Genomic DNA, 13,280 nt, shown 5'->3' on the forward strand with positions numbered 1-13,280 from the left:
AGTGGCGTAACCGTTTGAAGGATATAACTCAGAATACACAGATCAACAGGAGAGGACAAACAGTCAGCGTTGATTCCAAATGAAGAAAATTCTGTCGCAGTTTAGCATTTGTGTTGCATCCCAGCGTCTTCCTGCTTCGCGACACAATTTTCGCTTACAATATGTCACAAATTGACCGGCTGCAGCCCGCAAATAGGGCACTCTTCGCAAGGCCAATGACGACAAACTCGTGCCTTACGAAAAAAAGACCACACTTTGAAAGCACAGGTCGTGTGTTTATTGATATTTCCTGAAAAAATTTCCTGAAAACAAGTTACAGCTTCCATCCTTCAACGCTATCCTAATACATTTTGCTTCATGGACATCTTCGAACAAATTAAATAAACATGTTCTGCACGGCGCAGCATATAAACCAGCCATATAGTGAACCAGCACCATAAAATGTGTTTACTAAGCTGCGCAGTAGTGTGCAATGATTATGCACCAGTAAAATGATGCAAGGATCGCGCACGGGATTGTGATGTGAACGAAAACAGGTCTTCTCTTTCCCCTTGTCTTTTTCTACTTTTAATTTCTTTGTTCACCTTAGCTCTGCTACTAATAAAAATACATTTTCTAAACTTGCATCATGAATACTTTCAGATTACGATACAACCGACGGAGAACAGAATTTCAGGCGTGATATAGTCCAGGAGCGACAAGAAGCAAGTGCAGCCGGTAAGATAAACCTTGCAAATTTGCTATTGAAGTTCCAAATAAATCGCTCCTTAATTTATTTACTTTGCCTAAACGGAGCTCCTGCATATTTTATTCAGAGTTGAGCTGCTTTTACATGCCTAAAAATTCAGGTTCAACATCAATCCCAGAAAAATTATTTCCTGCAAAATGACTAACAAGAAGTAATAACTTATTATCATAACGTGCGGTTGCAGGCCTCACAAATTGCGGAGAGGACATTGTTCCGCGCCTCTCGTGTGTAATCGTTTGGATGTTATGAAAGAAAAAGCAGCTACCTACTTACCCGACGAGCTATGATCTCAAAGGAAAGAAAATTAGATGCAGTCAACGGCAGTGGTGTGAGGAAATTTTCAGTGAGAAATCGCTGAATGGGTGGTCAAGAACAGGCACCTCAATTCCACATGATTGGAAATTCTCTCACTGTCAATGGCCGCACAGTGTTGCAGTCTTCTTTCTCTTGCAAATCGCCCTTCGACCCTCGCAAACAGCAGACGTGCACGCCTACACTCGACAAGGTTACCAAGAATTTGGGAATTAATGGCACCAGGATAATTGATATAATCCATGTCATGGGAACAAATGTGACAAAGTATATATAATTATTGCCACGAAAATGATTTTATGTAAAACTTCTCTTCAGCTTTCTTGTGGCTTCCATCCTCTCCCCTCGCATACCATAAGACCAAATACTTATATTCCAGACATTGAAAAGTCACTCTACCGTCCAGAGAGCAAACGCATAAGCGCTTTGTATTCGTAAATGATTACAGCTGGCAGAGTGCCAAAAGTGAAGCAGAACTAGAATTTTGAAAGCGGTAGCTAGAACCTTTCAATAATCATTGAGAATTCTCAGCGGTTGGGATGGTGATTTAAAGCTCGACAGCTAAATGCGCATGCAAGTGGGCTATTTGAGAGTAAAGATTTCCCCTGTTAAGCGATGCAGCAGAGTAGTGTATACATTTTCATGCAACCTATGTCCATCAGAATTGGCGCTACGATAACAATTAAGGGTGAATGGGTTATAAGTAAATTTCAGAACTTTCGAACAAGATTGAAAATGTTAGAATATAAAGTAACCAAAAATTTCATATTTCGAGGTAAGAATATAATGCGATGTCAAGAAACTTTCGGTCTTTAAGGGCGTCAAGGATGCAATTATGCAATATATTATACAACTGTTCTCAATAATTATCATATATACAAGCTTTAGGCAGAAACAACGGCTGCCACAAAGTCTCGACAATGGTCCAGAGCCAAATATCTGTTCCGCTCATCTTCATGTAGCCCCGACAGCCAACAAGTTTCAGGGGAGCACAGGAAGAAGATCCGGAGAGCTGGATGAATCAGTATGAACTGGTTGATATTTTCAACAGTTGGGACGATGCATTGTAGCTTCGAAAGGTGTTCTTTGCATGGAATCGGGCCGCTGGAACGGGGTATAAAAATCGTATTGTTGCGGACGACGAAGGAGGAAAAAGCGGGCAGGTCGCTGAAGGACGGCGTCGCTCAGCTAACGTAAGTTGAAGAACACATATCTCTGCACCGCTGTCGATTAGGTAGCGGACTTTCATTGTACGGTCAGTAACATGGAAGAGGCGAATGGATCGTGGACCTAGAATACCGGTCGCCTTCAGTGTTCGGCCGGACCGTTTCCCGCGAAAGAGCAGGGCTGGCAGCATTGGCGTGCGCTAGAGCCATAGCGGCGGTGGTACCAGCAAGAGGTATTGGAGGGCGGAGAACGGTTTCCAGGAGTACTGGGGCTGGTACGGCGAGGTGGAGATGAGGAACGCGGCCACCACTTACTAAGGGTTACAATGTCCACTGTAAGCCGCTCTACTTGCAGGGTGAGCTCCTCAGTAGCATCGGTGAGGCAGGCATAGTGATCGTCAGCAGCTGCGCTGGGCAACTGAGGGGCAAGAGGACGATGAATTGTTGCCATGGAGGGATAACCGGCGTCCATGATCTTTTCTGCCAGCGTAGCGAGAGATTCTAGTGTCTGAGATGAAGACACGCTCATGATCATGCGCACCTGTGATGGTAGACGCTGCAGGAAGAGTTCCCGCCGGAGTGCGCTGTCGTGTGAAGCAGCGGAGTCTCCAGATAGGGTGGTCATGCGATGCAACATCTCGGTAGGCTTGTGGTCTTCGAGCTCTTCTATTGTAAGAAGCTTCTGCAGACCACGCGGCTCCGTTTCGGAAGTTCGCTGGATCAGAGTCGCCCAGAGGTGACCGTAAGGGAGATCGGCAGACGGAGAGCGCAGGACGTCGCAAACAAGCGCCGCTGTAGTAGGCGTCAGCGCGCCAATGACGTAGTCAAACATGGTCACCTGCGAAATGGTGCGGTGCCGGCGGAACAAGGCCTCGATGGTGAGGAACCAAAGATCCGAGTTCGATGACGAGAAATCCGGGAGCTTGAGAGCGGAGACCACGGACTCATGGCAATGCACTTGTTTGAGGCGACGGAGACGGTACATGAGCTGGGGAATCCGTTTCCATGGCTTACACGATCGAAGGTAGGCGGGATCTCGAGCTGTGGGCGCTGGTATGCCCAGTGAAGCGGCTGATGCAAGCGCAGGGCAGGCGCAGAGAGTGAAGGCGCGAAGTCCGGAGTCAACAAATTTGGGGAGATGAACCACAGACACTGGTCACCGGGTCCCCACAAAGATATTTGGCAGGGCCTGCTATATCAGGCGGCAACGGGACAGCGAACTAGCTTCAACAAAAAATATGCACCAGTACAGTTCCCATCCTCTTGTCTCTTATATTGGGCTGAGTAATTAGCGCCCCAATGGCTGTGCACGGAAGGGTTCTCTCACATGTCAGCTAAACCCAATAATAATTACTAACCGATATTAGTTGAGCTACTGACAGTGATCTATAAAAGGAACGCTATGCGTAAACTTATAATAAATCGAGTGAAGTTAGAGAACATTGAGAAGTACCCACATGGTCACAAGACACAGCGAGAGAGCCGATGACAACTTGATCCTACGGACCAAATTTGTGGACCTGAGACCCCAGAAACCCAAAACGCCACCTCACATGAACACGACCCCTGCCCATATGCCTTGCGATGCATGCTTTGGGCCTCGGCCATCGGATCTTGGAGACCAGTGGTCTTAAAGCATATTGGGCCAGGCTTCATCAGAGGATTATCGCGGCGGCAAGCAGTTGTCTTCTGCCTTCTTCCTCTTCTTCTTCAGCCATCCAGTCACGCCCATCGTCATGTCAAGGAGTCATCAACATGGAGAAACTTCCTCGTCCACGATCGGGACGATCGCTTGGTGGCCCCGGGTAGTGTTGCGGACGGGGAAGTAGGAAAACGTGTTGAGTGGCGTGGGCAGGAGCGCTCGCGCTAGGCCCGCCAACAAATCATTAAACGTCATCTCACAGTCATCGAAGATCATCTCTCAATTCTCTTTCTCCTTTGTTCACTAGCTTGCCGCCACGTAACATTATTCCTCAATACGATATGGGAGGAATTCAAGAAGGAACTACTCCATGTCTTTCAGCGGTTCGTGAGTGTCGTGAGCAAGGAGAGTACAAAACTATTCCTTCAGTCTAACGTCCAGCTCCCTAATGCGTTAGTGCTCGCATAGGTAGAAGAAATGAGGCACCTACTTTGCCGCGCTGATCCCGACATACCCGAAGAAAGGGAGGTGCAGTTTCTAATTAGATGCATGAAAAAGACAGTTTTGGCGGGTCTTGTCAGGAACCCTTCCCCCCTCCTCCCTCCCGTGAATCATTTCCAAGGTTATTCGGGTAGTAGTCGCTATACTCCTGAGCCTGGCAGTACAATCATCTAGCTCAAATCTTAACCATTCACACTGATGGAATGCCTCTGGGCAAAGTCAACATGCGGGATATAATCCAAGATGTCGTCCTAGAGGAACACCATCGGTTCCTGCCATCATTCCAACCGCCCCAGTTGGCACTGCCCTCGGACGTCGTCCATGAAGAAATCCAGTATGCACTGAGTGTTCCTCGAGAGACGGCTCTGATGGCCCTGACGCAACAGCCAACTGCCATGAACTATCGTCCTGCGTTCCGGTGAGACTCGCCATGATCCTTCGCTGCGAGCAATAACCTCATGTATGAGGCAGGCCTGTTACGCCCCTTGGCCCCCTTTCGCCATCCGGATGAACAACTTTCCAGCTCCAGGAAATGTGATACCTGGAAGACCTCCAACAACCACGCGTTATTCTTTCACTATGCGGAGTTTGGGCACGCCCTTCGCTACAACCGGTGCCGATTAATCGGCCTAGCGGTTTTGCAATGCATGCCCCACGACCCCGCCCGTGAGATCAATACAAAAAATTGACGAGTTCCTGCGCAGGGCAGATGTGCGGCGAAGCCGCCGTTCTGCTCTCTATCGCCGCACAGCTCATTATTTGCCTCACTTGGGCCACAACGGCGAGCAACGAATGTCCCGTAGTCCACAGAGGGGACATTAAAGAGAGTCCTTTGGAAGCGGGTTTATTACACGGCGAACTAACGAAGATTCTCCCCCGCTGCAACCAGTGATGACGACGCCGCCATCAAGCCGATGCTCTTTATGAAGACACCCTCGACGATTACGCGGCAAGATTACAAAGTGTCACCAGGATTGCAAGTCGTCTTCGCCCTCCCCACGAGACTGCACACAATTCACATACCCTAAGAGGTAATCACACGTCCCTCAGCAACCCGGCGCTACCCCAGAAGAGACAAGACGAGATTCGCCCTCTTCTTGAAAGCTCAGATTCAAAGGTGTGACAAACACCGTCAGCAGAGCTCCACATTATAACAGACGCATACTCTCAACCTCTTCGTTAAAGCCTCTATTGTGTATCGCCGCGAGAACGCCAAGCGAATCGCCAGAAAATCAATGAAATGATTCGTGACTTCATCCAGCCATCGAACAGTCCACGGTGGCTCCCGTCGTTCTGGTGACGAAGAAAGACAGAGTGCTTCTTTTCTGTGTTAATTACCACCACTTGAATAGCATAACAATGGAGGATGGTTACCCGCTCCCCGCATCGATGACCCTCTAGACTGGCTCGGAAACGCTAAGTAGCTCTCGTCAATGGATCTGAAGGGGGGGTACTAGCATATTAGGGTCCACGAAAGCGACCGAGAGAAGGCCGCCTATATACGTGAAAACACCTCTTAGAGTTCAAGGTAATGCTATTCGGCCTCTGCTCTGCACCAACGACGTTCCAGCATGTAATCGATACTGTGTGTGCAGGCGTTAAGTGGGAAATTTCTCTTCTGATCTTAGATAATATTGTTGTCTTCTGCTCAAGCTTTCAGGACATATGAAAAGGCTTCGGATTGTGTTGGCAACAATCACGTCATCACAGCTCCACACTGAACACAGAGAGATGCCACTTCTGCTGCTGTTCATGGGCCATATTGTAAGCAAGGAAGGAGTTTGGCCCGAGAGCCGTAGAAAATAATTGTGATCGCACAGTTTTTGTAGTCTGCCAACAAAAAGGCGATGCGCGGATTCCATAGGCTTATTACCGGTGATTTGTCAGGAACTCTCCGCACATCGCAAACGGGTTGATTAAGCATTCAAAAGCTGACGTTCCCTTTTAATAGTAAGCGCCGCAAGCAGAATCCTTCAAAGAACCTAAGCACCGTCTACACTCTCCAAATGTCCTAGACCAATTTGACGAAAACGTCGAGATTGATTTCACACCGACTCAAGCTATGTGGGTCCAGGTGCCGTTCTCGTTCAGAAGAGTAGAGGACAAGAAAAAGGTATCGTGTACGCCCACACCTTCCTCTCAAAAGCTGAGAAGGAGTACCTCATGATCATATAGACAACTACAATGCTACAACCGTATGATTGCATTAGATCGTTCATGGTGGCAAACGATCATCACGCGTTCTGCTGGTTGGCCAAGTTGAAAAACCCCTCCGGCCGCCTTGCTGTATGGAGAATGCATCGTCAAGAATTTGACATTTATGTAGTCTACAAGTCTGACCGCAGGCATTCCGATGCAAACTGCTTACCCCGAGCCACTATCGATGCTCCCTCGAAAGAAGATGACGATGACGCCTTCTTGGGACCGGTAAGCGCCAGCAGTTCTGCGCAATAGCAGCTATCAGAACATGAGGTGAAAGACATAGTCCATTACCTAGAAAGCAAGACCTCTTTCTCTCCCACTGTGCTTAGGCATCATTTGTCGTTGCTCACGTTAAGCAATGACGTCCCCCTACATTACTTTGCACCAAACAGGACTGCGCAGCATCCTGTGCCTAAAAGCCTCCAGCAGGAAAATGCCGTAGGCGTAGCATGATCAGCCGACAGAAGGGACTCTCTGGTTTTCCCACCATTTGCCGCGAATCCAGAAGTACGCTTGACCGTGGTTGCGATCGTGATCAGCGACGGAAGATGGCCCCGATCAGACCTATCGATTTGTTCAGCCCCATAGCTCCCCCAAAAAGGTTATTTGAAAAAATTCAGATAGGTCTTGGTCGCTCCTTTTCATTTTAAGAAGTGGGTACCCAATGAAGAATTGTGGCCACTAACTACCTCCCCCGCTACGTCGATTCGAAAGCTCCGCCTAATGGTACCGCGGCAGAAGTCAACAATTTCGTCGTCGAACGCTTCCTCTTTCGAAACGGCGCCCCCGAAGTGCTCCTCATGGACACGGAAACATCACTTGCCGTGGAGCTCACGCAAGCAATCTTTACCTACAGTCACACAAACCACCTACGTATAACAGTGCACTATGCCCGGACCAATAGACGTACGAAGCGTCCTAACAAAACGGCTTGGGACATGATTGCTATGTAGGTCGGCGCTGACCACATGACATGGGACGGCATACTGCCGTAGTACGTCATTTTCGCGTATAACACGGGTGTCCAGAAGCAAACCAGAGCTACACCATTCAAGCTTGTGCATGGCAGGGAGCGCATGAGAACGCTCGACGCGATGCAACCGCACGAGACAGGGCACAACCTCGACGTCCTCGCCTACGTGCAGCGTGGAGCGGGTACAACTTGTACAATGCCACGCAGAGTACAAGCCAGGAGACCAAGTGCGGATATGAACACCAATTCGCCGTCGCGGAATAAGTGAAAGGTTGTTACGTTGATACTTTAGGCAATATAAATTCATTCTCCGCTTCGGACAACATGACTATCAAGTCATCCCTGATGGTTCAACAGTATCCCAAGGGCGACATGCGCACCCAGAAAGTCTAGATATTGCCGCGTGCCTCTCTGAAAAAGAGGGAAAAGAAGAACAGAGGACAAAGAGGACGAAACTGAGTGTAACGCGTGAAACTGTTCCGATCAGTGATCGCTGCCTTGTACTCGTTACATTTTCTGGTGGAGGTGCGGGGTACGATTTCCCTTTTTGCTGAGTGCAACCCCTCAAGGGCAACCGAGAGCCACCACGGATTTGACACCGGTCCATCGCAGTTGGAGCCGCCGCCTTCGAGTTCAGTCGCCAGAGTTCGGGCCTCTTTCCTGCACGCCTGTGGCCAACATGCATAGATCCAACACGAACATTGCTGCTAACGGAGTGTCTTCACCCCAGTTCGTCGTCCTCCAGTCTCGAAAGCCACCGTCCTTCCATGGCGAGCTTTATGAGGACGCTGAAGACTGGCTGGACCAATTCGAACGGGTCGCCAATTACAACGGCTAGGATGAGCAAAGGAAGCTCTATAATGTCTACTTTGCTGTCGAAGATTCAGCGCGGACGTGGTTCGTGAACCACGAAGCGACACTATCAACATGGGACCTCTTTCGTCGCCAGCTGTTGGCGACCTACACCGCCAACGACCGAAGAGAGCGTGCGAAGTCGGCGCTGAAATCTCGTATCCAAGCCCCAAACGAGAGCATTGGAATGTTCTACGAGGACATGATACGCCTTTTTAGGTGTTCTGATCCAAATATGTCAGAGGAGAAGAAAGTGCGCCACCTAATGCGCGGGGTGAAGCAAGAACTATTTGCTGGGCTTGTGCGCAATCCACCTGGCATGGCATCAGAGTTTCTAGCGGAGGCCACCACGATAGAACAAACACTTCGACGCAGGGCTCAGCACTATAACCGTAACGTGTCCGCCATATCACCGGTCGTCTACGATTCCGGCTTCAACGGTTCTGATGATGCCTTAAGGGAGCTCATTCGATCTGTGGTCAGAGAAGAGCTGAGACATATTCAGCTACAGGGTCTAACATCGTCGAGGCTTCCATCACTCGCGGAGGTCGGTCGCGAAGAAGTGAGGCAAGCCGTCGTCCCGGAACCGTCTGTGCCTGGTGTGCAGCCACCGCCACCGAGTGTGCCAACGTACGCGGCCGTGCTTCAGCAGCATAACCTCCGTGATCCTCCAAGAGGGAACCCCACTGTGCCGCATCCAAACCAGCACCACAGTGGGTACGACTCTCCCAGAGCCAGAGTGAACCCCCTACTCTTGATCCAAGCCCACGCCATCCTCCTCTTCTAGCCGAAGCACGATTTCGAAGGACTGACGTCTGGCGTGCCCCTGACAATCAGCCCCTTTGTTACCACTGTGGTGAGGCCAGTCACATGTTAAGGTTCTGTCCGTACCGCCGCGCCGGACTTCGTGGCTTCCATCCGCGTGCACGATGTCCTCGGAGTGGTGAACGACCACCCGAAATCTAGGAGTACCTGTCGACGCATACGAACCCCCGGACGTCCCACAATTCGGGTCCCGCGTCATTCCTCTTCTCGTTATCGTTCTCCAAGTCCACGGCCCTCTACATACCGCACTAGCCACTCGACGAGCCCCAGCTCCTCGAGGCTTCGGGAAAACTAGGAACAGCGACCTGCGGAGGTGAGGCCGCTGACGAGCGAAGTGCTGAACATCCTCCATCAAGTTTAGTACAAGATAACGGCTATCAGACGGTGACATGTAATGATGATCCTGAGTGCGCAGTTTCGGACATACCGGTTTCTATCGACGATTGTCTCATTACAGCTTGAGTTGATACGGGGGTGGACTATTCAGTTATGAGCAGTGGGTTAGCCAGGAAATTGAGGAAAGTTTTAACCGAGTGGACTGGGCCTCAGATCCGCACTGCAGGGGGACACCTTATTACCCCGGCTGGAAGATGCGTTGCGAGAGTTGCAATTGACGGATTTGTTTATGTTTGCGACTTCGTTATACTTACCCACTGTTCGCGAGACGTCATACTCGGCTTGGACTTCTTACAGGCTAATGGTGCGATAATTAATTTGCAAGAATCAAGAGTGGCATTTTCGCCGAGCCAAGCCATTGCGAGATCTAGCGTCGACGGTGATCTTTTGGCAGTGATCTTTTGCGCGTGTGCTGCTTTGTGTTCCCTGCTTCTCCTGTGTACATAATCTGAGGACACTCCCAGCGTCGAGTCGCCGCTTTCGAAGAGGGGGGGCAATGCCGCGTGCCTCTCTGAAAAAGAGGAAAAAGAAGAACAGAGGACAAAGGGGACGAAACTGAGTGTAGCGCGTAAAACTGTTCCGATCAGTGATCGCTGCCTTGTACTCGTTACAATATTGTATGTCTCAAGCCATATTACGAACGTTAAATAATACTTGATGTTTAGGCTTTCTAAAGTGTTTGTTTACTTATTTCTGCTTATCTTGGAATATCGAGGGGATGTTTTTAAAGCGGGAATAATACCGCGAACCACTGAAATCTATATTTGTTGTTTCTTTAACAGCCGCCGGTAGGCTGCCTTATCACTGGAATTGTAGCGTAGATATCGGGGTCCTGTCCAAGCTACCTGGACGCCAACCGGCGAACATTTCCCATGGAGAAATATCAGCTCTAAGGGGCCTACGCGGGAACAAAAACATCGTCATTCTGCCGGCAGACAAAGGAATTTCAACAGTAGTCCTCGACCGGCAGGATTACGAGAAAAACGTCAGGTTACTCCTCGACAGGCCAGCTTACCAAACATTAAGTAAGGATACTACTGATCAACTTCATACCAGAATAAACAAGATTTTGGCTTCCATTTTCAAACGCTACCCTCAGTCTAAGCACGTGTACTTACGCCTAATATGGTGGAACGGCTCGGCACCCATATTTTTTGACTCCCTAAAATTCATAAACTTGATATTCCGCTGCGCCCCATCGTTGATTCACCTCTTCTCCGCTCCGAGCCCTCTCGAACTATCTCCATCGAGTCTTTTCCCCCCTGACAAGCAAAACATCGACGCACGTACGCCACGTCGGCCACCTCGTCGAACTTCTTTCCCACATACAAGTGGAGGCAGATTAGTCCATGGTTTCTTTCAACGTCGTCTGGCTCTTTACCAGCGTTCATGTGTCCTGTGCCGTCTCCGCAGCTAAACTAGCCCTAGAACCGGACGCTGACCTCGCTGCCAGTACAAGCTTGAACTCGGAGGAAATTTGCCGGCTATTGAAGTTTTTAGCCTGAACAGCACGGCCTTTTCATTTAAAGGGGAATTTTACAGATAAACAAGCGGCACAGCTATGGGCGCCACGATCTCAGTCACTGCTGCCAACTTAACGGTGCAGGCTATTGAAGAGGAAGCTCTCCAATCTTTCCAAGAAAAGCCAAAGGTTTTCATTCGGTACATCGACAAATGCTTTTGCATCACAAAAAAATCAGAAGTTGGAAAATTCCTTGCGCACCTGAACGTGGTAGAGCCCTCATTTCAGTTAACTTTGGAATGGGAAAAGGTCAATTAGTTAGGATTCTTTAACGCCCTGGTTTCAAGACAAGGTGGAGACCTAAAATTCAGTGTGTACAGGAAGCCCACTCATACCGGCTGCCACTTAAATTTCAATTCAAACCACCCCGCTAAGCACCAGGTCTCCGTCGTCTCCTCTCTTCTACGGAGAGCTGAGTACATTTGCTCCTCCGAGGCGGAGAGAAAAGCGGAAGAGGCCCCCGTTTTCGCCCATCTGAAGAAAAATGGCTACAGATGCGCCTTTATTCAACGTGCTTCCCGCCGTCGGGCTCGCAGGACAAGAGGGTCGGTCAGCACGGAAACGACGATGCGCGATTGCATTGTGGTCCTATACGTGGCGGGCCTCATGTGAGGCGCTGGCACGCATCCTTCGCAAACACGTCTGTGTGTCTCACAAGCCTGCCACAAAAGTCGGCCGTTTTCTACCGCTGCCAAAAGAACGCATCTCCAGAGAAATAAAACAAGCGGTTGTTTATAAAATCCCGTGCTCCGAGTGCCCGGCCTCGTATATCGGCGAAACAAAAAATCTCCGTGAGCGAATATTACAGCACGAAAATGACGTCCGGCAAATGAACTGGGAAAGCAACCCCCTCGCCAAGCACTGCGAACGCGTTGGCCACAAAATCGCCTTTGAGGAGGTGAGCGTCCTTGTCGTGGAGACCAAACCTTTCAAAAGACGTCAGGTCGAGTCGTAGTTCATCCGGCTGAGAGTGCAGCAGTGAATAGGAAACCGGGGTCGCTACACTCCGCGTACACAATTGGACCCTGCCACGTGTTGGAAAAGGGGAAGGAAAGGCCGCTGCTTGCTACTACGGGCCTCGAACTTCAGTCGCCCCTGAGGAAGGGACCGAGGTGGTCTCGAAACGTCGGGCTGCAATAAATAATAAATATTTTTGTTTGCTGATAGTGTCTTTAAATAGTTTGTTTCAAGTAGCCAACTAGGCGGAGTTCAGCCGAAGATGCTCTCGTTCAGAGATCGATTATGTATAGTTTAGCGCGAGTTGAAGGATATCGCGCCAGCGTCGACCAGCCTAACATACAGGCGCCTAGCGGCCAGTCTTGGAACAAGAAAAATAACTTGTGCATTCCCTCGTTCACTGTTCCATGCTACAGCTATCAACCCCAGGACAAACTCATCACCTTTGCTCTCTAGTTTATGCGTTTCATGCGCTGCAATAATGTGTGTTTTCGGTTACCTGTTATCTTCGGGACCGATACGAAAATCGTGAGAAAGATCGGGTAAAGCAGGTGCTCGGCACTGGATGTGGAACGTGGGATCGTGCGAAGTATACGAAGGTAGAGAAAAATTTATATATATATATTTTTTTTTAAGTTGCGAATTGTAGATCTATTTCATAACTAGGCTCCTGTGTGTTGCTTCGGCGGTCTCGAAGAGCACTCTTTTCGAAGTTAAAGTCCACAAACCCCTGTATTAGAAAAATCAGACACGTTTTAGCACAAACGACAGACCGCATTAAAAATTATTTTAAAGACTATTTTCGGGAAATGCATTGCAGAATGCCTCGTTCAGCTCCATCTTAATGCCCTTTATTTCACTGGCTTGTGAATGACAAACTAAATAAAATTGGCTTGTGCGGACATCATGAAATTCATTCAGACAAAAAATATGCCCTCGAAACATGATTCTTCAGCGTAAATATATATAGTGAATGGGGCAGTATAACGTCTGGCTACTAAACCACAACAGCAAACACACCCAACAGTTCGCACACGTACAGTAAGTGAATGAGAACAGGAATTGCTTTTTTTAATTTTATCGCATTTTCGTTTTTCACCTTTATTCTGCTACTAATTGCAAAACATTTTGTAAGCTTTGCATAACATATACTTCGAGATTCACCTGTTAACAGTAGAGAATCA

The 13,280-nt window shown here is 48.9% G+C and overlaps 1 protein-coding gene across 1 annotated transcript; it reads right to left on the reverse strand.

The window, feature by feature from the left end:
• Positions 1–2,368: 2,368 nt before the first annotated feature.
• LOC146175133 (uncharacterized) lies at positions 2,369–3,211 on the reverse strand. Its single transcript, XM_084585531.1, has one exon. It carries the CDS (start codon positions 3,209–3,211, stop codon positions 2,369–2,371), a length of 843 nt encoding a protein of 280 aa, XP_084441657.1.
• Positions 3,212–13,280: the final 10,069 nt, after the last annotated feature.

This window comes from Amblyomma maculatum, chromosome 11 (assembly GCF_055883805.1).
Source record: "Amblyomma maculatum isolate TAMU_Amacu chromosome 11, ASM5588380v1, whole genome shotgun sequence".
Classification (NCBI taxonomy): domain Eukaryota; kingdom Metazoa; phylum Arthropoda; class Arachnida; order Ixodida; family Ixodidae; genus Amblyomma; species Amblyomma maculatum.

What these genes read in the sequence shown, in the direction of transcription:
- LOC146175133 (XM_084585531.1), bottom strand. Translation starts at nt 3,211, where the DNA reads ATGTACCGTCTCCGTCGCCTCAAACAAGTGCATTGCCATGAGTCCGTG.